Below are 26,089 nucleotides of genomic sequence, written 5' to 3'. Positions count from 1 at the left end.
AGGTGCATCACCATGCACTGATCAGCACAATTCTATCTTAAAATACTGAATAAGCAAATATACTTATTTGTGATACACTTTGAAAATACTTATAAGTAGCCACGACTGTATCTATCTTGTAGAATACAGCCTCAAAAACAGTGTGTGTAAGAATAATAATACTTCAGTTTTTGGAAGGTCATCTGGCCCATATCAACATCAAATACGTCGCTATGGTTACATGCATATCAATATTGGGTGGCTGTAGATAAACACGCACCGTATCTTTTGTATTAAGGGTCTACAACATAATAAAACAAATGTGTGTGCGTGTTTTCACATTATGCGACGTGTATGGTGTGGCATTTCTTCGAGGGTTCGCTCAGGAGGGACACTGATGTGACGGATGTGGCCACTTATAGACTTATAGTCGCTTCCTGTTGCTGTGGGTGAAGGCGTATGTCACTGTACTGTATGACTATAATAGTGCACGCCACACCTGCAGTAGACAGTGTCAAGCATGGTGCAGCTAGACACCGCAACCTACCCGGGATGCCGCCTGCTGCTGCTACTGATGCTGAGTCTGCCGACCCCCGTCACCCCCACGTCTGCAGGTACACGTACGTACCACACACACACATGCGCGCGTTACCATCACTATAATATTCACAAACCGTCACATTATAGTCATTAAAATTTTTGTGTATAAACATCTTTTTTTTATTTTTATTCCCGAATCTCAGCACTAAACATATTTATTCTCTCACTCTATTCCTCCTTACCCTCGTCTCTCTTTCTCTCTGTATCTATCACAGAGAGTAATGTCGCCGCTAATTCTGAGCGACAGTCTGGTCGCATGCTTGCTTGCTTGCATTTGTGTCCACATCCAGACGTTGATGTCAGTGTGTGTGTGTGTGAGAGAGAGAGGGAGCACTGAACACTTTTCGCCGGGCGACAGTTTTCTTATGCCTGGATTTGATACCTGATAATGCTAATCAGCTGATTGCCTCTTTCCTGCCATATTTTGATCATGTTTGTTTATGATATTTCGCATGATATGACATCGACATACGAAGGATGTTCAAAAATAAAGAGAATGAAGTTTACTGATGTTGCTGTATTAGATCAATTTTTGTACACTATAATTTATTTATTTTTAAATAGACAGGGGTTACCTTGTCCACGGAAACTGTCCTCAACTGAAAGCACCCTCTGAAGACCGCAGTAACGAAGAGAGGATAAGTCGATACCCTGAAGCTGTCGGGTGGAACTCAAGGACAAACGTCTTGTCTCCCTGTAGCTGTAAAGCGGCATCTAGACACCTGCATGTGTACCTCTCTTGATCCTATAGTTTCTGTTGTTGCCATGGTAACGTGGATGCAATCTCCAGACATTCTGCTTTTCCTCTCCATCAGGTCGGGCGCTGCTGCTGTCGCGAGTTCAAGATGCCGTTGCCATAGTGATAACGACACGCAATGAAACGCAGGTGCGTCTTCTCACGGGCACACCAGACGGGCTGTTCTCTCACCTGGCCACGTCCACTTCCGGGTTAAAGGTTAGACCAAAGTCTTTGTACAAAACGACACACAGCGGAACCTGTGAAATTTGACTTTATCTGTGAAACTGTCAGGGATCCTTCCCCCGTGTTTACAACATTCCTGTCGTCATGGCAACCCATTTTGCTTATGTACGTGTCATCCCTTTGTTGTCGGTCTGTCTCTCATGTTTGTAACTTGTATCAATCCGTGTTAGCAGCCTGTGTCATAAACGTGTACATGTTGACAGTATGTGTCAAACGTGTTACAAGCTGTGTCGCTCGTGTTGACAGTATCAGGACCTAGCGAGGGCGCTCATTACGTCAAACGAGTGGGTGGCGATCGACAGCGACTACGACGACAACCTGTACTACGTCATCGACAGGCGGGCCAGAAGCATTACAGTTAAGTCTAACACTGACATGAGAAAGTATTTCAATTTATAAGCTGTAACGCTGAGATGAAGACAATCCAGTTACACCGTTACATTGTCATGAGCAAATATTACAGTTAAGCCTTAACACTAATCCGAGGAAATAATACAGTTAAGATGTAACTTTGACAAGAGGAAACATTACACAAGCTATAACGCTAAGCATTACAGAGTCAAAGACCGTTACGAGTATCTACAGCATCCATCAAACCGGAAGTGGTCTACCCTCAGCTTCGGGTGAAGGTCACATGTATGCACAATTCTCCGAATCGTCCACACAGGCCGCAGGCAGCCGACGAGAAGCATACATGTCTATTCATCTGCTCAATCATGTCTATGGAGGTTCCTTGCTTGTCCCTCAAAATTTATTGTATTATTATTCGTTTAATATACAGTGATGCTGATGTGAAAAAGCTTCGAGACTTACTGAAATCTCCGATTGCCTTGGCGGACCGGATCAAACGATTTCATGTTTGGTCCGCTGGTCTGACAACACAAATCAGATTCTAGAAGTTTGTTTTTGACATGTTATGTTAAGTGAAGTCATTCCTGCTTTCAGGCAATCTCAGCTTCGTCAGGCGGGTCCTACGTGGTCTACTCTGGAATCTCCAGCAAGGCCGCTGGTCAGAAACACACACCCACGAACGCAACGCACGCACACATTCTCTTTCTCTATGTTCTTCGACGATAAGTTCAAAAGTATCAAAACTTCAGTTAGAAAGTCAACTGTTATTAAATCAACTAGTGAGAGACATACGATGACTTTAAATAGGAATGCTTTCACTCAGCTAGCAAGATAAGTGTTGTTACATCAGTTAGAGAGTTGTTATGGTCATCATGTAGCATGAAAACACTCATGGGTTTACTAGAGAGCCGTTGCTTGCTAACGTTCGTCCTCCCACGTGACGTGTGTCGTCAGCACTGAGCGTGGACTGGGTGGAGGACGCCGTGTATTGGGCGGATCCTGCGTACGACGCCATTTTTCGCTTTAAAGGAACCGGAAATTGCCGACATGAAGCGTGCGTGCGCACCATCATCCACACCGGTTTGGACAACCCTACAGGCGTCGCCGTCTGTCCCCGGAGGAGGTAGGGACCAGCACAGTGGGGGAGAACTGATGGGTGGACTGGGGTTTATTCCTACACGTTTTTGGGAAAGAATATTTTATACAAAGCTCAAATCAATGCGTGTGAAGAAAAACAAAGAAGAAAGCCTTATCCTCTAAATATTTAAACTTTTGTTCAGACCAAGCGGCCAGGACAAATGCTGTTGTTTCTTCGCTAGATGAAAGCCGTTATGAAACAAGGGGTGGATTTTTCACTGGTCATGTGATGTGTGACGCAGGTTGCTGTTCTGGACAGACCAGGGTGGACATGGTGGCGACAGCAAACTGGAGCGTTCGGATCTGTCGGGGGACAACCGTGTTGAGCTGTTCTGGGGCCTCCACAGTCCCTCTGCCGTAACCCTGGACCACTCCTCCCACAGGTCTCTCTCTCTTCTCTCACTCTGTGTGTGTGTGTGACTTATACTTTAAAGTATTCCAGAGTACATTAGTCTAAATGCTAATGAACTGTCCAAGACTGCCCTTGCTCTTTCGTTTCAAAAGTAGTCCCATATACACGTGATCTATCCCAGGCTCACGGCATCCCATGATTCCTTGGCCTATGACCTGCTTGCAGGGTCTACTGGTTGACCCAGACTGGTGACACGTCCGTGGTCGAGTCATGCGATTTCGAGGGTCAAGACCGCTACAGCGCTGTGATGCTGACCGGAAGTGAGGTCACGGCCTTGACCGCATGGCGGGGGCTTCTGGTCATGGCGGACATCAACCACCAGCAAGTCATGCTGCACAGTCTGACGACCAACATCACGAGGCGCCTGTGGCCTGGCAGTGTCACCAGCTTGACCGTCTTTGCCCAGCGCTGCCAGACTCCGGACACTTCCGTCACCGGTCAGTCCTCGCCGCCTGTCGCTCCATCAGATCCCAAAACATTTCGTCACAATCAGTTATACAGTAAAGTATACATGTTTCAAATAATTATATTTGAAGTTATGTTTATTATAACTGGTCGAGAAACAAGTGTCAAACCTGAAACATGAGAAGAACAGGTCAATCAACAGCTGGCAATGAGGGCTGACAGCACACAAAGACATTATATTTTTATGTTGGCATTTATCGTTTCAATGACCAGTCATCTTCAACTGCGGGCAAGAGAAGGTAGACATGTCCTGTACAAATCATTTCCGCTTGGTTGCAGGCGGAGGTGATGGAGCGAAAGACCTGGTGGAAGAGGGATTCCTGCTGCTGGCCTCGGAACAGGGTGGCGTGTCCATCTTGGAGAAGACTCTCGCCACCCGGCGATCTCCCTCGGCAGCGGCCACCCGACACATTCTTGCTCAGCACAGCGTCACTGCCATGGCCGCCGACGTGGGGCAGGGCCTGCTGTACTTCTTCGATCGGCGACAGGGCGTAGGTATCCGTCTGATGATCATCGTTGTCCTTTGTCTACTTCTTGATCTTTGTCGTCTTTGTGGCAACTTATTTTTCTTCTTCCTTTCGTTGTTCTTCTGGTGCTACTTGTGCTGCAGCCAGACATCGTGTGAAGGTCTCTACAAATGTTGGAGGAGATGTAGCCTGGGTGCAGGTCTTGCCTCTGTGTTTTTGAGCTAAGCTTCTCTACTCCTTGTTTCTCCTCTCCCAGGCCATCATGTGGCTGAACCTGGGCTTCTTGAGGCCTGGCGCCGGCGGATGGGGTTCGGAGCCCAAGGCGAGGATCCTGACAAGGGTGGCGGGTAATGTTGATGGTACGTAATCTTTACTTGTGATTCAACATCATTTCGCTGCCTGCAACTCTAGGAGACTGATCACATCATTACACTAATAACAGACGATTTAGTTCCTGATCCCGTGACAATAACAAAATAAAACTTCAGCAGACATTCTGAGATGGGTTGAATAGGCGTTTGTTTCTTTTTCATACAGTAGCTCTAAAGCCCGTTTTGAGAGAGGTTTAAAATATTTTTGTTGCATCATTGACTACCGGGAGGCAGGGCTGGCTGTTGACTGGCTAGGCAAGGCCGTGTACTGGAGTGACACGCGGCTGCAGCGACTGGCTGCAGTCTCCATGGACGGGCGGCACGTGCGCTGCCTGGTCTGTCATCACGTGTCCAAGCCACGTGACATCGTGGTGCACCCAAAACGAGGGTATGTCACGAAATTGAGGTGTTTGCACTTTGAAAGATGTCGACAGGCAGGGACGTAGAGGATGCATATAACTAGAAACAGAGAAACACAAATACACAGAGAAACACACGTGGATAGACAGACATAAGTAGGGACAAACACCTACAGACGGTCACTATATCTAAACTTTAAATTGTGAGGAAAAAGGTTTTGTAATAAGTGCTAGGGTATCTGTCAGTGTAAACGTATACAAAAGTACACAGGCCACCCAGGCCTAAATATGACAGATTATGTGTGTATATATAGATACCTCAGAGAAAGAGAGCGCGAGCGAAGCGATGATGAAGTTAGATGGGAGGAATAAAACTTTCACTCATCTGTCTGTCCATCCTGCAAACGGCCTGTGCAGACTGGTGTTCTGGGTGGATGCGGAGGACAGGGACCCACGGGTGGAGAGGGTGCGAATGGACGGCAGACAGAGGGCGACTGTCGTCAGCGGAGGACTCGTCTACACTCGACCTCGGGCCCTGACCATCGACTTCAAGGACGACATGTAGGAGTCTCGTCCCACCCCATACCTCGACTTCTGCAAAATAACACGTTATATAAATCACATTATTATTATTATTATTATTATTATTATTATTATTATTATTATTATTATTATTATTATTATTATTATTATTATTATTATTATTATTATATTATTATTATTATTATTATTATCGTAACCTTTAGGTTATTTGGTAGTGAGGTGCTAGAGACGTTTATCTCCCTTGCTTATCCACTATATAATGGGAACAGACTGAACACACAACTCAGTCTACCTCCAGACTCCGACCTTTTAGTCACAGAGCTTTTTAACATGCTATAACACTTCAGCACCTGTCGGCTACTATTACAGGTTGTACTGGAGCGACGGCTCTTACCTGTGCCGCTCTCACGTGGATGCCAGCGCCTTACCTGGGGTATGCTCTGCCACCCTGGAGCTCTCGCAACCGGCCGTCAAATCCCTGGAAATACTACACGTAAGTAACTCTCCAGTCTGACTGCCAGTCAGAGCAGCAGCAGCATTTTTTTATCTTCTAAGAATATAAAAAAGTTTTTCTTACTTAAAATCACAGATGAAATTGTCGATGTATGAAGAATGTATTTAAAGAGTACGGAGGTAGATTCCAATAGTTGGAAAAAGCATGGGCGACTGCGTGTGTGTGTGTGTGTGAGAGAGAGTGTGTGTGTGTATGTGCGTGCGTACATGACGTGTACGTTTCCTCTCGTGGGTACCAGCCTATCTTTATGCGTTGGTGCGCGTGTTCTTATTCGCAGGACTATGTGGTGTGGACGGACTTTGCGGGGAACGTTCAGGTGGCAGACAAGGACGAGGTGCTGTCGACGGCAGCGCCACCTACCAGCAGCAGCAGCAGCAGGATAGTGATGGCGGACAGCTTCGCCACAGACCTCCTCTACTTCCACCTACGCGCCAGCCAGAGGATCCCGCCAGTGAGTTGCCAGAGAAAAATTGACTATGAGGATGGAGTTGATATGTTAGGACAGGTGATGGTAGACTGACGTGTGACAGGTGATGTTAGACTGACGTGTGTTGCCGACAGGTGATGGTAGACTGACGTGTGACAGGTGATGTTAGAGTGACGTGTGTTGCCCACAGGTAATGTAAGACTAACGTGTGTTGCCCACAGGTGATGGTAGACTCACGTGTGTTGCAGACAGGTGCTCATCACCAGAGGGACGAGGATGCCAACACTTCTGTCTTCCGGCAGGACCGCGCCCATGCGCATGCGCCGTTGGCTACTGGGTTCGTTCAAACGGGTCTTGCGTATCAGGTAGGGTGGACTTTAATGAGTTCGTAGAGGTGACGGGTAGAGTATCTCGTTGAACTTCACCGTACATTAACTGTCATAAATTCTATTGTTTTAATCAGCGAGTTGTGATTCTGCATCAGTAGATACTAACGGCTCATGGTTACATGTACCCGGTTGTATATTTACGTGGTTTTAGATTCTTAAACACTTTTGTAACTAGACATACCCGCTTTCAAAGGACATTTGTCTAGTCTAGAGATATGTCGATCTTCTTTTCTACTCCCCGCCTCTACCTGGATGACCTGCATCAAATGCTGTCGCCGCAGGCTTCGTCAGAGATCGCTTCCTGCTGGTGACGGATCCCGTTCTGGGTGGATTGTACCAACGTTACGCCAGTTTGCCGGACTATTACGTCATTCCAGTCGGTCAGTTAGGACAGCCCAGTGACGTCACGTTTGACCATCGGACGCAGATGGTGAGCGGGTGGAACCCACAGTTAGTCAGAGACTGAACGAGACATGGAAGTTTACACCTGCTGTAGTTGTGACGCCATTTTTACTTTCCTTGGTTATTTTTGTTGTGAGGGTTGGGATGGACAGGAGTAACAATGTCTATGTACACGTGTAACTATGAATGTGTACAGGTGTAACAGTATCTGTGTGCAGGTGTACTGGGCAGACACAGGTGTGGGCGCCATCTCAAGGGCATACCTCAACGGCACCTGGCAGGAGATCGTGTTTGCACATCGTGACATAGGTATGTACAGTCCACCTTTTACACAGGTATGTGTAGAACACCGCGATACGTACATGCACAACATATACTGACACAGGTATGTGTGTCATATTTAACATGGGTATGTGTAGTAGACTGTGACACATGCATTATCTTAGGCCATGAAAGTCACTCAGAAATTATGATCGTGTTGGTTTTCTGCTAGCAAGTGTGCGTGTGTGTCTTTTGTTGATTGGTTTGTTTACCACGATCTCTCCACCATCCTGTCTGCTTCTCAAATCTTCGTGCATGCAAGTTTCTGTGGGATAAGGAGAATGAGATCTCATGACCTCACATGTGTACCCTGGCAGTGGCAGAGACCCTGTTCCTGGACCATCGTCGCCAGCTGTTGTACTTCATTGACACAACTGGCCACAGGGTGGGACTCATTTCTCTTGCCACGATGGCTTTCAGGATTATCCTGCAATCTCCCGACATCACGTATCATGACCTGACTGGTCACGTGACGACAGGGTGAGCCAACGTATTGGAGGCCACGTAATTTTGTAGCTTTATTGAAATACTTTTTAAAATTTTTCTCTTTTAACCATTCTACTGCAACGCAGTTCGCAATCAGATACCACGTGAAGAAATGTAATAACAGAGCTCCAAATTCAAAACATATTGCTAGTTTTTTTTCAGACGTTCTATTACTGATTTGCTTTAATTATTGTTTGTACTGCTCGGTAACACTAGCTCTTAGCAGTGACACCTTGTCGTGACATTTCTTGCAGGACTCTGTACCTCTCGGGTGTAAGGCTCACGGGTAACAGCTGTTGCCCCGGGGTCATAGTGCGGAGTAACTGGGACGGAAGTGACGTGTGGGACGAACTGACAGGACTGCAGACGCCTCGTGGAATGGTGCTCAGCCAAGACGGTACAGATAGCCTCGGATCTGTTGCATCGTTATGCTCATCGTCGTTGTCTCCACCTCATCACACAGATATTTATTCATTCCTTGCTTAACTATATATCGTCATCATCTGGTTGTCATGTGGATGTAGGTACTAACATATCTAAGTGCTAACAGTTGGAAGCATCCGTTTCAGCACTGCTGTGGGTGGATAGCAGCAACAAGACCCTCAACCTGCTCAACCTGACGACTGGCTCCTCCTCACTTCTCCTCCTCCTGCCAGAGTGGTCTGCCCCTAGGGACCTGGCTGTCCTCGGCAACGTCGCGTACTGGACCGACACCCTGTCACCCTATCTCTCCAGGTCACTAGCACGATCATCAGGTCACTGACACCTTCATCAGGTCCCTAGCATGATCATCATATCATTGACACTATCATCAAGTCACTGACACGAGCTTCAGGTCACTAGCACGATCATCAGGTCACTGACAAGACTCCCAGGTTAACATGATCTTCAGGTCATTCAGTTGATGTTCTCCATAAATCGTACAACTCCTACAACTCTGTGATGCAAGAGAGGTCAATGCCAGAAGATATTCATTTCCAAACATCTAGAACCAGTGATTCCCGTAATCAGTATTTCAAACTTGTTACAGGGTGCCACTCACCGGAGCAGGTCATCCAGAAGAACTAAGTGGGTCTGTGCTGTTCCGCCCCAAAGCAATTACCTCTTACGACAGCCGGGTACACGAAGGTACAAAATAAAGTACTCAAGCGCCATCTGGCGGTCAGACATCGAAATACATTACTAGAGTACATTTCGACAATTCATTCTGGAGCGTGCAATTCTGAGAGATACCTGCTTCCATGATTCACGAACACAGAACATTACTACTCATTATTTGCCATATGTACTACACGTGCACTGTAGTAAGTAAAGTTGTCTTTTCCTTGTGAACGTAGGAGGAACATCAGATGACGTGGACGAGCCGTCAGACGTCCCCCAAGTTCTCGCATCGTTTCAGCCTGTCAGTAATGTCATCAGTGATGTCATGACAGAGAAAGGTAGTCTGTTGACCGTTTGGAGGTAAAGTAAGCATAGTGTCCTAGGTACCTCTCTACCCCAGGGGTTTGCTTTACTTTCCATCCCTACAGTCGTACCATATGTCATCTGCAGCAGTAGCCACCATCCGTACCCACCACCGGGTCCTCTAGATAATCACCCAACCTCCAACGCCTACTTCGCAATCCTTCTATAACACCATGCACCAAGCCACCGCCAGTTTGTTTAACATCTTATAAAGCTTTTGTTAATTGAAAAAAAAAGCTTTCACCATGGCGATAGCATTGACTTTTGTTTTATCTATCTCGACAATATGCATAAAATAAGAAAAGAAAGATGTTGATTTTTATTCAGGATTTTGTACTGTTCCCGCTGTCCCAAACGGACGAGTTTTAAACCACAACGAGGGCGCGTATGTGACATCAGGGCACGTGATCCGGGTAGATTGCTACCCAGGGTACGGTCTGGAGGGGACACGAATTTCGCGCTTCAGTTCTGAGTGCCGACAAGGAAGCTGGATTACCCGTCCAGCGTGCACATGGGGTAAATAACCTTAATCACATAACTCAGGAAAAATATTGTATCGTACCATTATAAAAAATTATAATTTTCTGTGTTTTTGCAAACATATTAACAAACTTATGTATTACCAAGTTTTTACTTGACTGTATTTTTTAATGTTATGGTACTGGAATTTCCATTAATAGAATGTTTGGGATCTTGCTTCCATGTCCGTAGCCATGGCGTATAGAATTAGCGAAGCCAGAGAAGGGCGCCGAGGTCACTACGTCGTCTTCACGTCGTCCACGGAGTTCGCGGTGCCGGCGGACGTGACGTACCTGGACGCGCTGGCGATTGGAGGAGGCGGGGGAGGCATGTACGCCTGTAGTCGGGTGTTCGGCAACTTGACCAAAGCGGGTGATGGCGGGGACAGCCGAGTGGGACGATACCTGCGGGCGGGAGGCGGTCGAGGAGGCTCCACGCGCCAAGGTGAGAAGTTCCGCCATCTTGCGAAGCTGATTTACCGCCCTTCTTTACAGGTCGACAGTTTTTAAAAATTATTTATCATTATTATTTTTCAGGCGATGGTTGTTTGCAGGGTCTGAGTAGACACCGATCTTTTTTAGGATTTGCACACAAGAGAACCTTTGGATGTTTGTTGCCGCGATAGTAACAGTTTTATTCGTTTGCGGGGATAGGAGTTGACTGACGTGACGTTAACTGATTCTATACCTGAGCTGTATCTAAAATGAAATTAAAATAAAAGGACAACATGGGGAGACAATACCTCCAGCAACATCATCCTCACAACAGTCACTTCTGCTATCAGCTGACCAAAATGAAAACAAACAAACAAGTAATAATAAAAATTATGTCTAAGAACCACACTGTGAAAACACTTTTTGTTCACAAGATTCTTCACTGGGGATTCTAGAGAATGTCTTTGTTGTGGTGTCAGTTTAATAACATTCTGTTAAGTCATCCAAACCCGTCAGTAACCATACACATCCTGGCTCTTGCCGAGACATGGAGAGGGGGAATAATCTTTGGCACGTGGATGATGACTAAACAGAACATTCAACATGCAGGTGCATTGGAAGTGGGGGTAGGGACAGTGAGGGTGATGTCGGAAGCAAATACCTTCATGTGATGTCATTGCTTTTAGTCACTCAGGTATTTTACGCAGAAATATCCCCCATGAGTGTGTGTGTGTGCATAATGTGCACATGGTGTGGATGTGCTGCACGTGTCTGTTTGTTGTTCACATCTTTGTGTATGTGTGTTTATGTCTCTACAACAGGAGGACGTGGTGGCTTTGGCACTGTGTTTTTCGGGGGTCAAGGTCAGATGAGTTCCAGTTGTCTGGGAGGAGGTGCAGCGGGAGAAACCGAGTTGTCTAGCAACTGCAGCCTGGGTTCAGCCATGTGTCCCTTTTGTGGAGCAGGAGGGGCCATCCCAGCCTGCAGCCTGTGTCAGCATCGTACAGGAGGATGCCGCGGACGGTGGGCAGTACCTGGTCAGGTCAGCAGGGACCTTCTAAAAATATTTTATGTCCCCTACATAAGACCCACCAGTCTTTTGTATTTGTTTTCACAAAAGATCTCTAGAAATGCTCAATAAGCAGTCATTTGTCTCAATCATATGACAAAGATATCTAAATGTAATCTTTCGTTAATATTATTATTATTGTTCTTTATTCAAATCTTACTTTTGTTATTGTGATGCACACTGGGTTTCAATTTTATGAAAGGTCTGATGTGCCATAACCTCTGAACCCCTACTTCTGTTGCTCGCCATTGTTATCTCATTATTTTCTGCTTGCCAATGCTATCCTGTTGTTATCTCCATCGCCATTCCAGTGTTTGCTGCATGTCAATATTACCCTATTGTTATGTTTCCAGGAAGCTGGACGCTGATCTCTATGGGGGAGGTGCCACTGGGTGGGCAGGGGGTGGAGGTGGTGGAGGAGGAGGTTACTCACGCATGACAATTGATGTCACACCAGGGGAAATCATTCCTGTGACTGTAGGTGCAGGTGGGCAGCCCTCAGTGGGCCGTGCTGGGGGTGGTGTAGTGGTCCTGACATGGGATGGCCGCTTAGAACATGTCCTTCCATTCCCTGAACACAGTGGTGCGACTTGTCGCGGCTTCACATGGAGTTCACAGCCAGTGGACGCTCTTGACGACCACTTCCTCTGGTGCAACGGACATAATCCTGCTAGGGAACCGTGATATGTGGCACCAATCTTCAGCGGCACTCAGAAAGCAAACAGTTTTTTCAAGAATATGAAGCACAATAGAAGAGAACTAATGGCTTGATTTTCACTTCTTTTAAAAAGTGTATGCCTCAATACTTTGCCTTCATGTTATGGTGGCAGCACATGTACTTAAAAAATCTGTGTATATATATATACACACACATATGTGTGCGCTTGCATGTTTAGATTAATGTTCAGATTTATGCTTTTCTGCCCTCTCCCCATCCACTTTTGCATAGATTCATGGCACACAAGAGGAAAACATGATGCATTAAGGAAAATGGAATTTTATGAACAATATATTCATAAGATTTTATATATTTTGTGCCTTTTGAATTCAGATTCTTCAAATAAACTTCTGTATCACAAAGTCCAAGAAATTAGAAGAAAACAAAGAAAACTAAAAAAAAATCAAAATAAGTACTGTTGGTCCACACATGTAGAAAAGTAGCAACAAAAGATAAATACATCCATTACATACACATGTGTAAACAAGTACACAACATGCATGTACAAACAATTCCAGTCCTACTTCCCACAATGCTTCTGGGGGCAGCCTAAGTGTATTGTACCACAGGTGAAGAGAACATCACAGACATGCTGTCAAAATACTTTAAAACTTTTCAAAATGGATTTTTTAGGCTAGGATCGAATGTGCTTTTAAAGGACTTGTACACCAAGAGTTTAATGGCAACATTTGCTCATGTATGAATGATGAAATTGTTGCAAGTATGGATTTTCTTTCTCTTTCATACATGTGGACACACATGTACAAATACATAGCACCCTCAAAGTAACTGTTGAGTCCATACATTGCAATAAGTGAACAATCACTTTTCCATGCATAATATGTGCTCATCCCCACATCATGTAACTGTAGTAATCACTTTCTTACTTAGAAGCCAAAAGCCCTTTATGTTTTATAAAACCCTTACACTTTCTTCTCATATCAAGTAGTAATATTCGTTGGTTATATGCAATAACAAACTCAGAAAGGTTTTGATATTCCCACTTTGCACATTCTTCAAAAATACCGTTCTCATATCCTTGATTCATTGGCAACATGGTAAGGTGAAACTGTTGGAATCATAATTTTTTCTGACATCTTCTGTTGATGGAACAGCAATGTTCATAAATAAAATAAATGTTACACCTGGTCCTTAATAGGCATACTAGTCTACTCTGTTACTTTTCAAAGAAATCTAAGTGGATGTTGAATAAAATAAAAAGCTTTGAAGATTAAGAGGAAAAAGTCGGTGTGTTATTTATAACAAACATTATGGAAGGGAGCGGACCGCACATTACAAATATTCCGTTTTTCTGGTAAACCTCTGTAATAAGCAGACTACTGGCACTGAAAAATATAGGAACTGTTTTCTTTAAAACTGGACTTGCTCATTTCAGCAAATTTTAGAAAAGTTGATATTATGGCTGCATACAAAACATTCCTTTCATTGTTTCTATGGCAACAATGAGATGTTTACAGGTTAATGTACAAAGCTCTAAGGCACTGCTCATGCAGTTTTGCAAGAATGTCTGCTATATGAGTGCCTCTCACATTTCAGCTCCATTTTTCATAAATATAACTGTTTTAACAACTGAAGGATTGTGCGTACATACAAAGAGTTCAACTGCCTAGTTTTCAGTTAACTTCAAAGAATGTTAAGACGTTAATTTGTACAGATTTTGACTCACTTGGAGTCTGCTTTAACTGTTGTTTGCCTCAGCTGCTTAGGAAAAAATACCCATTAATACTACAGAGGTCAGGAAGTCATGGTCATGATATTTGTGAGGACAGTGATAAGACTGGTAAAGTGACACAGTGTGATAGAGGCCTGAGACAGCTAGAAATCTGTCTTTCACAATACTGAATTAGAGACTCCATCATACATACATTTTTTTAACAAAAATAATTAAGATACAAAATACATTTCCTGAGTAAACATAAAAAAGATCACAAACCAAAACTTAAAATACATTTTTTCCACAAAGCCAAATTTGGCTCATTAAAGAACATGAAATATAGAACCAAATGTTTTGAAAACATAGCATTTGTAGCTGATGCACAACCCAGGACAAATGTAAACAGCAGGATGTAATGGCATAAAAGTTGTTAAGCCAACCACATTTCAGAAGAGAATACTATAAACAATTATTTCAACGAACTGTGATTCATAATTTCATAGACACTGGGGAGAGAAACATGAAGAAATTATGAGGGCAAGAAGTTTCCATAGCGAATCACAGACAACAAAGTTTAAAAGATTTTAATGGTCATAAGTGATATGCTTAATGCCAAAATATATTTTCATATTTACTAGCATACTTACTAACATATGTTTATGTTTTCACAAGGTGACAATGTTAATTTAAGTCTCAGTAAGCACTATCATCAAAAATTTTAGAAAACTTTTATTAGGCATTCAAATCTTTCATTATGCTTCAGTCAGTTCCAGACACAAGAATTACTTTGGTTGCAAACAGTGAATGCTGCAGTGAAATTAGCCCTTAATTCCCAGTAAATGTTACAAGATTAAAGACAAAAGTTCTGTATGCCAGCCAGCTAGACTTTATTTTCAGCATTTGGTAAGATCTGCCCCTAAAATCAACCATACACATATCCAAACTGACAACACTACAGGAGTTTTTGAGAAGTAATAGCTGGAATGTTCTGCTTTGAGTGAGAATCCCAAACAATTGGAAGTTATCCGTATTAAGCAAAACCCTGTGAAAATATTGTTAGTAAGTCAATTTTTCAGATCAAATGCGTATCAAATGTGTGAAAAGATTTTGCAAAAGGTGTTGCCAGCCGACATGCAATCATTATAAAACAAAGATTTCATAATGCATAGGACCAGTAGCACACATTCACAGAACACTAATAAATAACTACTTCCTTGATAGCATTTAAACATTTTATCAATGTTTACGTTTCAGGGTTCTCAACCATTTGTAAACATTTATAAAATGTTTAAAAACTTTCTGGGTTATGGTACTAGTGCAACATTTGTCCTGAACTGTACTTTCTTTGGGATCAAGTTTATTGTAGACTTTCTCTTATGCTTGTATAATTCTTTTTTGGATGGCTGCAAATGGCAATAATGCTGTTTATGATTAAACTGCACACAAAATAACATGCGGTATGGTTCAAAATGGCTGATGGGTTTTGGCATTTACTTCCAGCTCACAAAGAAACAGAGGTGACTAAAAATCTGGTTTGACACAACCTCTTTGTTCATGTAAAAAAGGACAAAAAATAATATGTATAGAAATTAGTTGAACAATAGCTAGTTTCTTGGTGAAACATGATTGGGAAAGACTGTTTATCAGAGTCAGTTCAGAGGTCTCAAATTAGTGAGATAACAATGCAACAAACGTAACAATGCTGATCCCACATGGAACTTGTCTGCCAGCTAGTACACTGCAAGAGTCATCATGCAATAAATCTGCCAGACTCAACACGCTAAAACTAAAAGAAAAAGAAATTATAGCACATTTTTAAAGCATAATTTTGGAATTACAATCAGGCATGCAGACAGATGTCAATGCTCTCTCTCTCACATGCATTTCTGTTCTGCCCAACATATCTTGGAATGGAGTGAGACATATGCTGATAAAAATGTGGCCTAGGCATGCCAGGATGTCATCTTGCAAGTCGGAGCTGTGCATACACAAAAATCCCAAAGCTTGACCACAGGAACAAGCCCCCAGCCAGTGTCTTCCAGAAGCCCTCCGTACTGCTAACTATATGACCACAGAGAAGAGAGAAAAGGCATTTCGCTCAAAGAATATTCTTTTGTAAGCTTAAGAAACTGTCAAAAACAAGCTGAACATAAAAAAAAATATGAGCTAGTGTAAGTCGCACTGTATTTCCAAGGCAAGCTAAATCGATATACAGTCTGTCTTTTTAAGGCAAACCAAATGGGTTTACAGTATGCATTGGAAATGCAAACAAAATGTAAAATACAGTACTGCATTTCAAAGGCAAAAGGACTGTTTTTCAAAGACAAACCAAATGGATAAACAGCCTTGTATTTTGAAGGAAATCAAATTGATATACATTACTGTATTTGAAAGGCAAACCAAATGGATACACAGTACTGTATTTCAAAGGAAACTAAATTGCTATACAGTATTGTATTTCAGTGGCAAACCAAATGGACATAAAGTACTGTAATTCAAAGGCAAGCCAAATAATAGCAAAATAATGTGAGTCTAAAACGAGAGACATGCTTTACTTATGAACATGATGGCTCAAACCATATGAATGCTAACAACTAAAAATAACTTCGAAAAGGTGGTAATAGACACTCTTGGCAAGAAAAGAAGTTGCAAATAAATGAATAGCAAACATGCAGTAAGAAAGGACAAAGTATTTTAAAATAATCTGAATTGTTAAAAGAGCGTTAAATCATCAAGCAAAAAACTATATTTAAGCAAACAGAAAAACATACCACACCATGTACAATGTTATTTTTTAAATGTATAGACATAATTTAGAAAGCTATAACAGCATAATAAGTAATGACAGACTTATGTAATTTATGGTGGAAACCATACACTGATCTATTGCTATGAACACAAAGAGTAGGAGCTGTGATGTCCTCGCCATCTCTTCCTCTCACTCAATCTCTATCCCTTCCTGCCTTTTTCCTCTACTCTTGTGTCTCTGTGCATACTGAAAGAATGTGTCCAGAGCAAACAGTGCATTGAATGATGTGTATAATATTTAATAATATAAAATTCTGTATTGACAGCAGAGAATAAAATGTGTTAATCTGAAATGTAAACTGCTAACTATATGTGTTAGTCAAGATGAAAACAAAATGCTCAAACATTATGGATGATGTGGATGGGACGATATCAGATGGAAGACACTATACAGTAAATATACATAGTTTAGGAGATAAAATACAAATCCAAAGAGAACATGACAAAAAGAACTTAAACACTCTAAAAAATACAGAAAAATTATAGCAGATTACACAAACTCTATGCATGAGATAAAAATGATATGAAAATGTCAGAAAATAGTGTTAAACAAAAACTTCACACCTACTCTGATGCCGGGAAAGAAATTCTGTCAAGAGGCACACACACACACACACACAAAAGAAAATAATGGATGAAAAAGATGAGGCGATGAAGCTGTGTGAAGATATAAAGAATGATGTTGCTCACCTTCAGGAGGGCCGTTATCCTCCCAGTTCAATGACTTCTCAACTGCCATTTTCCACCTCTTGTATTTAGCTTCACATTCTGAAAGACATTCAGCATCAGCAAGTTATATAAAAATCAGATAAGGTGATCTAAATGAAATGGAGGCAGTGTCATATCTGGACAGAGATTACATATGTAAACTGGTACTCTAGCCAGAACAGTTCACTTCTTGAAAGCACAGATTGACAGTTTTGTTTTTTTTTCTCATGTCCAAGTGTTTTCAGGATCAGATTAAATCTATTCATCATCTTACATTCATTTATCAATATGTTACAGATTTACATCATATAAAAGCACCTGGTCACTGTGTAAACAGAAGACAAAATTCAACTTGATAGGCTCAACCATCATGTGGTAAATTGGATTTTAGCCACCAAATGCTACAGTGAGTCTTACTGTCACCACCTCATGAACTGGCTCTCCACAGTTCTTCTCACCTGATGATGGGATGGAGGGGTAAAAAACATCTGTGGTGATTTTGGCAACATCTCCTTTCACTAAATCCCACACCTGAATACCATCTGCAAAACCTGCAGCCATGGCTGCACCTAGAGCTGTTGTCTCTGGCATTGATGGTCGTACTGAAAACAACAGTATGACTATCACAACCGTAAGTGATAATTACAAAATCAGCCAATAACAGACAGTACAAATTATGGACTTATTTGCAGGATTATTATTACTTTAAGTGTTTTTCATTCTGTGTAGTTTATCTTTTGTCCCCTGAAATACTAAATCCTACATTGAAATATGAATAGAAAATGTAAAAAGTTCTATTAAGCATATAAATGTGAAATTTTAGAAAGTTTATGATATTAAATGGCTAAAGATATGTATCAATGGAAGATCAAATTATATAAAGCACTTAAATGTGTCTAACTCAGTCATAAAGCTTGTGGTATGTCATCACAAAGCAGTGTCTGCATTAATGTATTAGATTTTTGTTTCATTTTTTGCTTGTCTAGTTGGTAAAACAAAAAAAAAAAAAAGGGGAGGGGGGATTAAGAAAATTTGTGTTAAAGTAGCAGGCAAAGTAGCAAATGCACACATACTATCTGAAGGTCTGCTTTCCAATTAAGCAAATGTGCTGACTGCATTACACCACGGACAAGAGACCAGGCACTGTACTTACCAACTCTGATTTGCAGGATGTCTGCTTGCAGTTGCATCAAAAGGCTGTTGGCAGTCATGCCGCCATCCACTTGCAGAGATGTCAGTGGAATCCCGCTGTCCTGGTTCATGGCCTCTAATAGCTGACAGCCGTGCAAATTGTATGACACAATCATGTGACACAAGCTTATTTTATAGGTAGCCTCCCTATACAGACACCTTGCATTGCCCATTTTTACTGCTTGTTTTTACTGGTTTTCAAGTTAGCAGAGGGGTAAAAAGCAGAGTTAGGGATGTGTGCAGTCTAAAGCCTGATTTAATTCTGACATTAAATTGTTTAGCTTCAGAAAGAACTAAAATGAAAAGAACTACTAAGAACTTAACATCAAGAAAAAAAGTTATAGTAGCAATGCATGATAAAAACTAACTGCACAATAATTTAAGTTGTCTTTAAATCAGAATGCATGTATCAATGATTTAATTAATAATAAAAATTATGAAGCAAAAGCTTTGAGGAGACAAATATAGCCATTAGAGTTACACTGCCCTTAAGCATCTATAAAAGCTGGACAACAATTGATTAATAAAAGCTTGATCGACTTAAAAAAGGAGCTTTATAAAACTAAATAATGTTAATAAATGCTATATATACATACAATGTTTACTCAATAAATGATATGCTTTCTAACAATACTGTGTTCCATTTGGGGTTCTGTTAAATGTTGGGAAATAAAACTATTATGTTGAAAATAATATTGGTAGGATACTATTATTCAACAATCACGTCATCTGTAAACTGCTAAAAAACAAAACCCCTTAGAAAATGCACAGTACTGTGCCAATGATAACGTGGAGCCTGCTTCATAACTGTGCAAGAACTTCAGGTATAATACAGGCTTTTGATCATGAACTATTACACTTCTAATAAAAAAAAAAAGCTCCACAAGAAATGTTGCAGTGATCAAAGCAATGAGGTTCTTTTGTATTAGGGCAATAATAATGCCAGAGATAACATAGGAAATGAGAAGGCTTAAATTAAAGTCATTGTATTATAATCTTGGCATTTTCAGATCATAGCCCTCTTCAACCTCAGTGTCATGCAAATTTTGTGGCAGCAGTTTGTGCCACTAATATTAGTGACTTGAACTTTTAAAAGACTGCAATGATTACTAAAGCATCTGTCTGATGGTTAATAAGACTCACTCTCAGGCATTAAATGCTATCATTCTTCTTCTTGTTCCTATTCGCCCCCAGTGGAGCATAGGGCCACAGCCACACCCCGCCATCGGACCTGGTTAAATGCTCTCATTGGTATTAGGAAATCTACTAACAATGTTGTTAATTTTTCACAGCACTGCTCAATTTATTAAGAAATTAAAAATCACCCATTACTATTAAAAGCAAAATTGTAAGACAAAAAACAAACCTCTTTAGTCTGAAAGCAAACAGCCTCCAAGGCAGCTCGTGCAATGTGGTGTTTGGTTGTGAACTGCGACAGGCCGCAAATTATTCTGTGGACATCATAACCATCTTTGACTGCACCAAATGTGAAAATCATCTTGGAAATTAGTGAGGTTTAAGAGACAGCAGTATATCACAGCTGAATTCAAGACTTGTCATTCCTGCAGGAAAACTTTTCACTTGCAATAAAAAATTGCAAAAAGCATCACATATTTACTGAGGATTTTTCTTGATTTAGTTGCTGTGGTGGCTGTTAGCTTTGTTAGAGTTATTGTCTAAGTCAGTTCTTGACTAGCATAGCGAAATGGAAAGCCACAAATATTAATAGTGTCACAGAGGGGTGACATGGGGTTAACTAGTTAGCACAGCGTGGGTGGCCAAACCCTTAAGGCAGTTTTCTTTTCTCTTAATCCTTTCTAAGGTGACTGGACGTTTCGGGGGCGAAAGCGGACACGTGCCGATAATGGTGTCATCACCATCAAAGAACACCGAAAAAGTGATTTTTAAAGACAACCAGGACATTTGATGGACTTGCCAGAAAGCCAGAAAGCGGGACATTGGGCGTCCCGCCCGATGAGCAGGCGGGACATGAGGTCAAAAGCGGGACTGTCCTGCCTAAAGCGGGACGTCTGGTCACCTTATCCTTTCTGTTAAGAATAATTTTTGTTTGCAAAATATGTTAACCTGTAACTCACTCTAGTACTTCTTCCTGCAAAAGAAATGAGTTAAAAGAAAATAGAAACCAAAATTAGAATGCATTTATATAATGTAAAAACACTTTAAGAAGCCAGATGCTGAAAGCTGCTCACCCACGGGCACTGTCTTGCCAATATGGGCAAAAAAGCCCAGAGAAGGCTGGAACAAAGTAACAGCCATGTGTGCCATCTACTTGCTGAGCTAAAGTCTCTGGTGAGGAAAACAAAACCACCGAATGAGCAACTACTCAAAAAAAAATAAAATGATTAAGCTTAAGTAACAAACTGTTTGACCACAGCAAAAAAGTTAGAAATCATGAAACAGATGGGAGAAGAGATAAGGAGCCGACTTGGAAAAAAAGTTGACAAACATTTAAAAAAAGAATGCAGAGAACTCATCGCAGACATACCAACTTCAGCTGAACTACTGATGATACCCAGGTTGTCACGTAACCACCGCACACATGCTCCAGTCACTGCAATAGCACCCTGCAGTCACAGAAATGTTTAGTGAGAAGCTCACAAAGTCACCAATATATTCACAAAAATGTACAAAGAAAAACTGATAGATGCCATCCTCAAAAAACAGTTTGCATAAATCAATAAAAAGACAAATATATGACACAGAACTGGTAAGAGGAATCTTCTTCATGGAAGTGTGGCATGCTATGTGAACTGTATGGTAAGGTCTGCTATGACATATACGGTCTATTCTATGGTCTATGATTGAGAGCAAGAAACAGTTCAACCACATAGAAGCTCTATTTAACAGAAAAAGGAGGCTCTGACAGCTTGGAGCAGATCATTACAATCCATTCTCACCTCCAGCGCATACACTGTTGGCTTGTTGGGACCCAGTTTGTAGGCAACTGTTGTTAGAAGACCTGTTTTGGACTCCACTGGCTGCGACAAGTATGAATATACAACATACAGTTTTGTTGCTTATTTATGGCACTGACTATTTACAGAAGAACACAACCAATACAGCTGTATACATTCACTACCTCCAGGAAAAGAGCTTCTACTTCTATACATTTTGTTAGTTTGTCAATGCATGTTATGAAAAACAGAAAACAATAATCATGTCCACATTTATGGCTACCTACCATGTTCAAAATTATTCAGCTCAGATTGTTCAATTACACTCATGAAAGTTACTAAAGCCAACAAACTAACTGAAAATCGATTCCTATTGAAGGTTTGATGACTAACTTCCATTAGCCCTTTCAAGCATCTACAAAAAAAGGGACAGGTTATGATCAGGAATATTTTATTGCTTTCAGACAGACCATTTTTTTTTCTTCATTTCCTTTTGATTTGGCGGTGTGGAAGTGTTATGTTTTGGAAACATTAACTATGGCGTAACTTTAAAAGGGTAGATAGGCTTCAAATGTAATGTAAAGCTGACAAATAAAGAGATTTTTAGGAAATATTTCACACCTGAGTTCCTGTGTTGTAAAGAAGAAAACAGCCAGTGCCATACCTGACAAGACAAAAAAACAAACAAACAAACAAAAAAACATTGTCTTAAGACCCATGACCCTGAATTTTAAATGTTGGCTCTGAAGACATTTTTAACTGTTTGAGATGTTCTGAAATAGTTTTTATAACTGATACAAACATTCCTGTCATAACTGATATGAATAGCCGTGTCATAAAACTGTAAAGTAAGTCTTTGAAGATGTATAAATCATTTTAAATCATGCAATAACTGTTAGCAATGTTAGTCTGAAATTCAGCAAGATGAAGTATGTCCACTCACGTGTTTTTAGCCTGTCCTAGTCTAAAACATGTCTGTCCAACTAGAGCTGCCTGTTGGTCCCCCAGGATCTGCGCGCACACACACACACTAATTCATATTACTATATAATCAATTAACAACTTTTCTTTCAAGCATGCTACTTTTATACTGACACATCACTTCCTTAAAAGAAATAAGTCTATGGCACACAACTTTTGGTTTAGAAATGTTAAGCCAATTAGCTAACTAAGGCAAGTACCTATTTGTATATTTATAATTATGTGTGTGCACATCTTTACTTGCTTTTTCCAGTAACACATTTGATTATGATGAGGGGAAAAAACCCTGATCGCATCAATAGATGTGATTTCACTACCCATCTCTTCCCCCATTTCAACCCATTCCCTGCACACAACACACGTGCAAAATAAATAAAGAAAATAATGTCAAATAGAAACAAGAAATTAAACCATGAAAAGGAGTTTACCCCTGATATGGGCACACCAGTTAGTGAGCCTATGGCCACTTTGCCATAGATTTCTGAAGAACTCCTGATTTCAGGTAGTATACTCTTTGGAATGTCAAAAAAACTGAAAGACCAAAGAAGAATGTTCTTTTCACATATGCAGGATCAAAAGAAAATCAAATTTTTCTTTATGCTTCTTAACAGAAGTAGTGAAATTTATATTTTGGCCTTACCTGCAAAGAAAGTCATCCCAGCAAAGTGTATTAATATTCATAAGCATTGTTCGACTTGCATTGGTCACATCAGTCATGTGACAACCTCCTTTAGTTCCTCCTGTAAGATTCTATGAGGGTAAACAGCAACAAGCAAGCAGTATAGTCATTCAACAGCTTTTCAAAATAATTAACAGTGACTGGCTTATTTTTATCCTGGCTTATTTGATGAAGTCAATCTCAAAATTAACTGACCTTATATATACACTGCAAAGTCAAGTAAGACTTCAACATATCTTTTGCTACTCTTGTGAAATAATCTTTTACTAAACAAACAGACTTATAAGGTGAAATAAAGACTTTTAGCAGCTCGCAAATTTAAGCATGAGATGAATCATGGATCAGAAGGTACAAATAACTTGAGCTTAAGCTATTTACCCACAATAGCCATGAATCAACGGTGCCAAACAAACATCTCCCATCTCTGATAGCCTCCTGCACTTTTTCACTGTTCTCCAGAAGCCAACAGAGTTTGACAGCACTGAAGTATGTAGTAATAGGAAGACCGCAGTAAGGCTGCAACAAGGGAGACATTTCAGGCATATAGCCATGAATCTTTCCCATCATCTGCACGATATGTGAAAGATAAAGAAAAAGAGAACACAGAAAAGGAGTATATTTCTATACTCTGCCAGACCTTACCCTGAGATAGTCTTTATCCTGCTGAGGAGCTTTCTGTAGCAGCTTTTTCACTGTGGATGATGTCCTCAAGTCCAACCAAACTAAGGTCCAATGATAAGACAAATAATAATAAAAAATGATGAAAACAACAATAATGATAATGAGGATTTTACTTAGAAAACAGATGAGGTTATCAGCTGAAAGAAACATTATACTAGAGTAGATATGTTGAAAGGCCACTAGCTGCTATTGGTATAGTGACCTTTATATAAGTTGTCAGGATTCAGTGTTTACTATGTGCTGCAAATGCAGTCCTTCATGCTAAGCAGAACTTACCTATGGCATTATGCAGTGGTTCACCAGTTAGTTTGTCCCACACCAATGTAGTCTCTCTTTGATTTGTGATGCCAATACCTGGAAGGGAACCAAACCAATCCATCAATATGCATATGCATACCAACATATGCATGTGTAATCAATCATATATATATATACACACATATAAACACATACAAAACATGCATGCACATATACACTCTCCTAAATATCTTTCTAAATTTTAGGTCTGTGGCCAATTAAAATCTGTTTACTAATGTCACTGTTTATTAACCACAGAAATTGAACAATCTCACATGATTAGTTAGAGTTAAAAATAATTATTAAAATCTGTACATTAGATATAACATGTCATATACAGGAAAGGGAGCAGAGAAAACTTAACAGAGTGTTGGTGTAATGTGTTTTGAAACGTCAGATGCCATTTTCATAGCCCACTTTTCTATAATATGTGACATGACAATCATGTTCTTTGAATGTATTCAAGCATCATTTAAACCTTGATCAAACTTCATTACTTAAAATTAATAGAATTAGTAATAAAGACCACAATAATTATTAACCGTAGTCAGCATCAACTACTAAAGTGGCAGGTACTGAAATACTCATTGGTTTCACCAGTAAGGTAGCACGATAATGAAACCCTCTATAATCACGATTTATAAAGGAGATTTACTTTAAAAGATACACTAATTGAAGGTGAAGTTAACTTACATCTGATGTCTGCTATACCCCGCCCAAGTTCTGCTAAATTTTTGATAGCACTGTTAATGCACGTATTAACAGACTCCAGGATTTCAAGAGGATCCACCTCAACCCATCTGTTCCATAATCATGAATATATTTTAATATTAATAAAATTATATTAACAAAACACAGTCTACCAGAAAATTAACAGATAATTTTCATGGCCATGTATATAGACATAAACCTATGTTAAACTGGAATACCAAAGCTCAGCAATTTTATTTAAACTTATCAACAATGAAAAACAAACTTTTGTGAATTTGTCCAGTATTGCTCTACTGTTAAAGTATGGCAGAAACATTTGGTTTAAGGTGCAGAAACATTACTTTGTTTATCTGAATTGAATAAAACACACACACACACATGCAGTCATTCCATAAAAATCTGTTTTAATCAATCTAGTCTGCACTCACCCTTCACGTGGATAAAAGTGTCTTATTTCCGTCTGATGATAGGTAACAAGCTCCGCAGTACGACTGTTGAAGATCTGGTAAAGAAAAGAGAGAGACAATGCGAAGTGAATTCCAACACTTAACTTTTAAAGCATTGATTTAGTAGAGCCGTTAGCGGTACCGAGGGAATGCCTGCGTAAACATACAAGGGAAAGGGGGACATCGCTTCTCCTATGGGTTGCACTGCTAAGCAGAAACCGAGGACCCTCTGCTCCATCGATATTGCAATCTGTTTCACTTGCGCTGCTACTATGCCTGTCAGCTCACATCTGTGACTATCACTGGAGAAATTCTAAGATCAACACGAGCAGAAATCAGAGTTGTTACTAAAATGCCTCTCAAAAGACACTGCAGTATCCCTTTTATGCAACCTCAACAGGAATTAAAAATTACCAAAAATCTGGAGCTACTAGTCCCTTGGTCGACTGCCCCAACAAGATCAACATCTCCTCGAGCCGCCATAATAGCAAGAGTGCTTTCCCTTTTCACTGCCTTTGATACCTTTGAACCTTGGACTACAAGAAAGATAACCGAGACAACACGTGTCTTATTCCCTCCCCTTACGTA

The 26,089-nt window shown here is 40.8% G+C and overlaps 2 protein-coding genes across 4 annotated transcripts; one reads left to right on the top strand and one right to left on the bottom strand.

Moving 5' to 3' along the window:
- Positions 1-499: 499 nt before the first annotated feature.
- Positions 500-12,838, top strand: LOC112567532. The gene is made up of 24 exons (XM_025244227.1): positions 500-593; positions 1,395-1,534; positions 1,808-1,918; positions 2,507-2,570; positions 3,309-3,432; positions 3,627-3,898; positions 4,206-4,421; positions 4,650-4,740; positions 4,931-5,099; positions 5,541-5,684; positions 6,036-6,159; positions 6,458-6,631; positions 6,856-6,972; positions 7,278-7,426; positions 7,617-7,707; positions 8,037-8,199; positions 8,460-8,602; positions 8,775-8,940; positions 9,236-9,333; positions 9,543-9,644; positions 9,997-10,185; positions 10,381-10,632; positions 11,444-11,665; positions 12,047-12,838. The coding sequence occupies exons 1-24, from the start codon at positions 500-502 to the stop codon at positions 12,373-12,375; spliced, it is 3,744 nt and encodes a 1,247-aa protein (XP_025100012.1). The 3' UTR covers positions 12,376-12,838.
- Positions 12,685-26,089, bottom strand: LOC112568151 (glycerol kinase-like). 3 transcript variants are annotated; one of them, XR_003100006.1, is made up of 19 exons: positions 25,916-26,088; positions 25,484-25,557; positions 25,038-25,144; positions 24,324-24,401; positions 24,009-24,088; positions 23,745-23,882; positions 23,328-23,437; positions 23,116-23,218; positions 22,650-22,717; positions 22,328-22,370; positions 21,710-21,790; positions 21,298-21,376; positions 21,002-21,098; positions 20,158-20,242; positions 18,754-18,874; positions 18,059-18,202; positions 17,583-17,660; positions 16,962-17,079; positions 12,685-16,145 (listed from the first exon to the last, which is right to left on the bottom strand). XR_003100006.1 is itself a non-coding variant. In XM_025245282.1 (18 exons), the coding sequence occupies exons 1-18, from the start codon at positions 25,982-25,984 to the stop codon at positions 16,045-16,047; spliced, it is 1,656 nt and encodes a 551-aa protein (XP_025101067.1). In that variant the 5' UTR covers positions 25,985-26,089; the 3' UTR covers positions 12,685-16,044. The 3 variants fall into 3 exon arrangements, 2 of the variants coding, with proteins under 2 accessions (XP_025101067.1, XP_025101068.1); XM_025245282.1 differs by lacking the exon at positions 16,962-17,079 and having other exon boundaries at positions 25,916-26,089; XM_025245283.1 differs by having other exon boundaries at positions 12,685-17,079.

This window comes from Pomacea canaliculata, linkage group LG7 (assembly GCF_003073045.1).
Source record: "Pomacea canaliculata isolate SZHN2017 linkage group LG7, ASM307304v1, whole genome shotgun sequence".
NCBI classification, from domain to species: Eukaryota; Metazoa; Mollusca; class Gastropoda; order Architaenioglossa; family Ampullariidae; genus Pomacea; species Pomacea canaliculata.
This window is presented reverse-complemented; position numbering and strand designations above follow the sequence as displayed.

What these genes read in the sequence shown, in the direction of transcription:
- LOC112567532 (XM_025244227.1), top strand. Translation starts at nt 500, where the DNA reads ATGGTGCAGCTAGACACCGCAACCTACCCGGGATGCCGCCTGCTGCTG. An exon ending in CGATCGGCGACAGGGCGTAG is followed by an intron (nt 4,422 to 4,649) that starts GTATCCGTCTGA and finishes CTCCTCTCCCAG; the next exon opens with GCCATCATGTGGCTGAACCT. An exon ending in GATCCTGACAAGGGTGGCGG is followed by an intron (nt 4,741 to 4,930) that starts GTAATGTTGATG and finishes TTTTTCATACAG; the next exon opens with TAGCTCTAAAGCCCGTTTTG.
- LOC112568151 (XM_025245282.1), bottom strand. Translation starts at nt 25,984, where the DNA reads ATGGCGGCTCGAGGAGATGTTGATCTTGTTGGGGCAGTCGACCAAGGG. An exon ending in CTAGTAGCTCCAGATTTTTG is followed by an intron (nt 25,558 to 25,915) that starts GTAATTTTTAAT and finishes TTTCTTTACCAG; the next exon opens with ATCTTCAACAGTCGTACTGC. An exon ending in AGGATAAAGACTATCTCAGG is followed by an intron (nt 23,883 to 24,008) that starts GTAAGGTCTGGC and finishes CCCTTGTTGCAG; the next exon opens with CCTTACTGCGGTCTTCCTAT.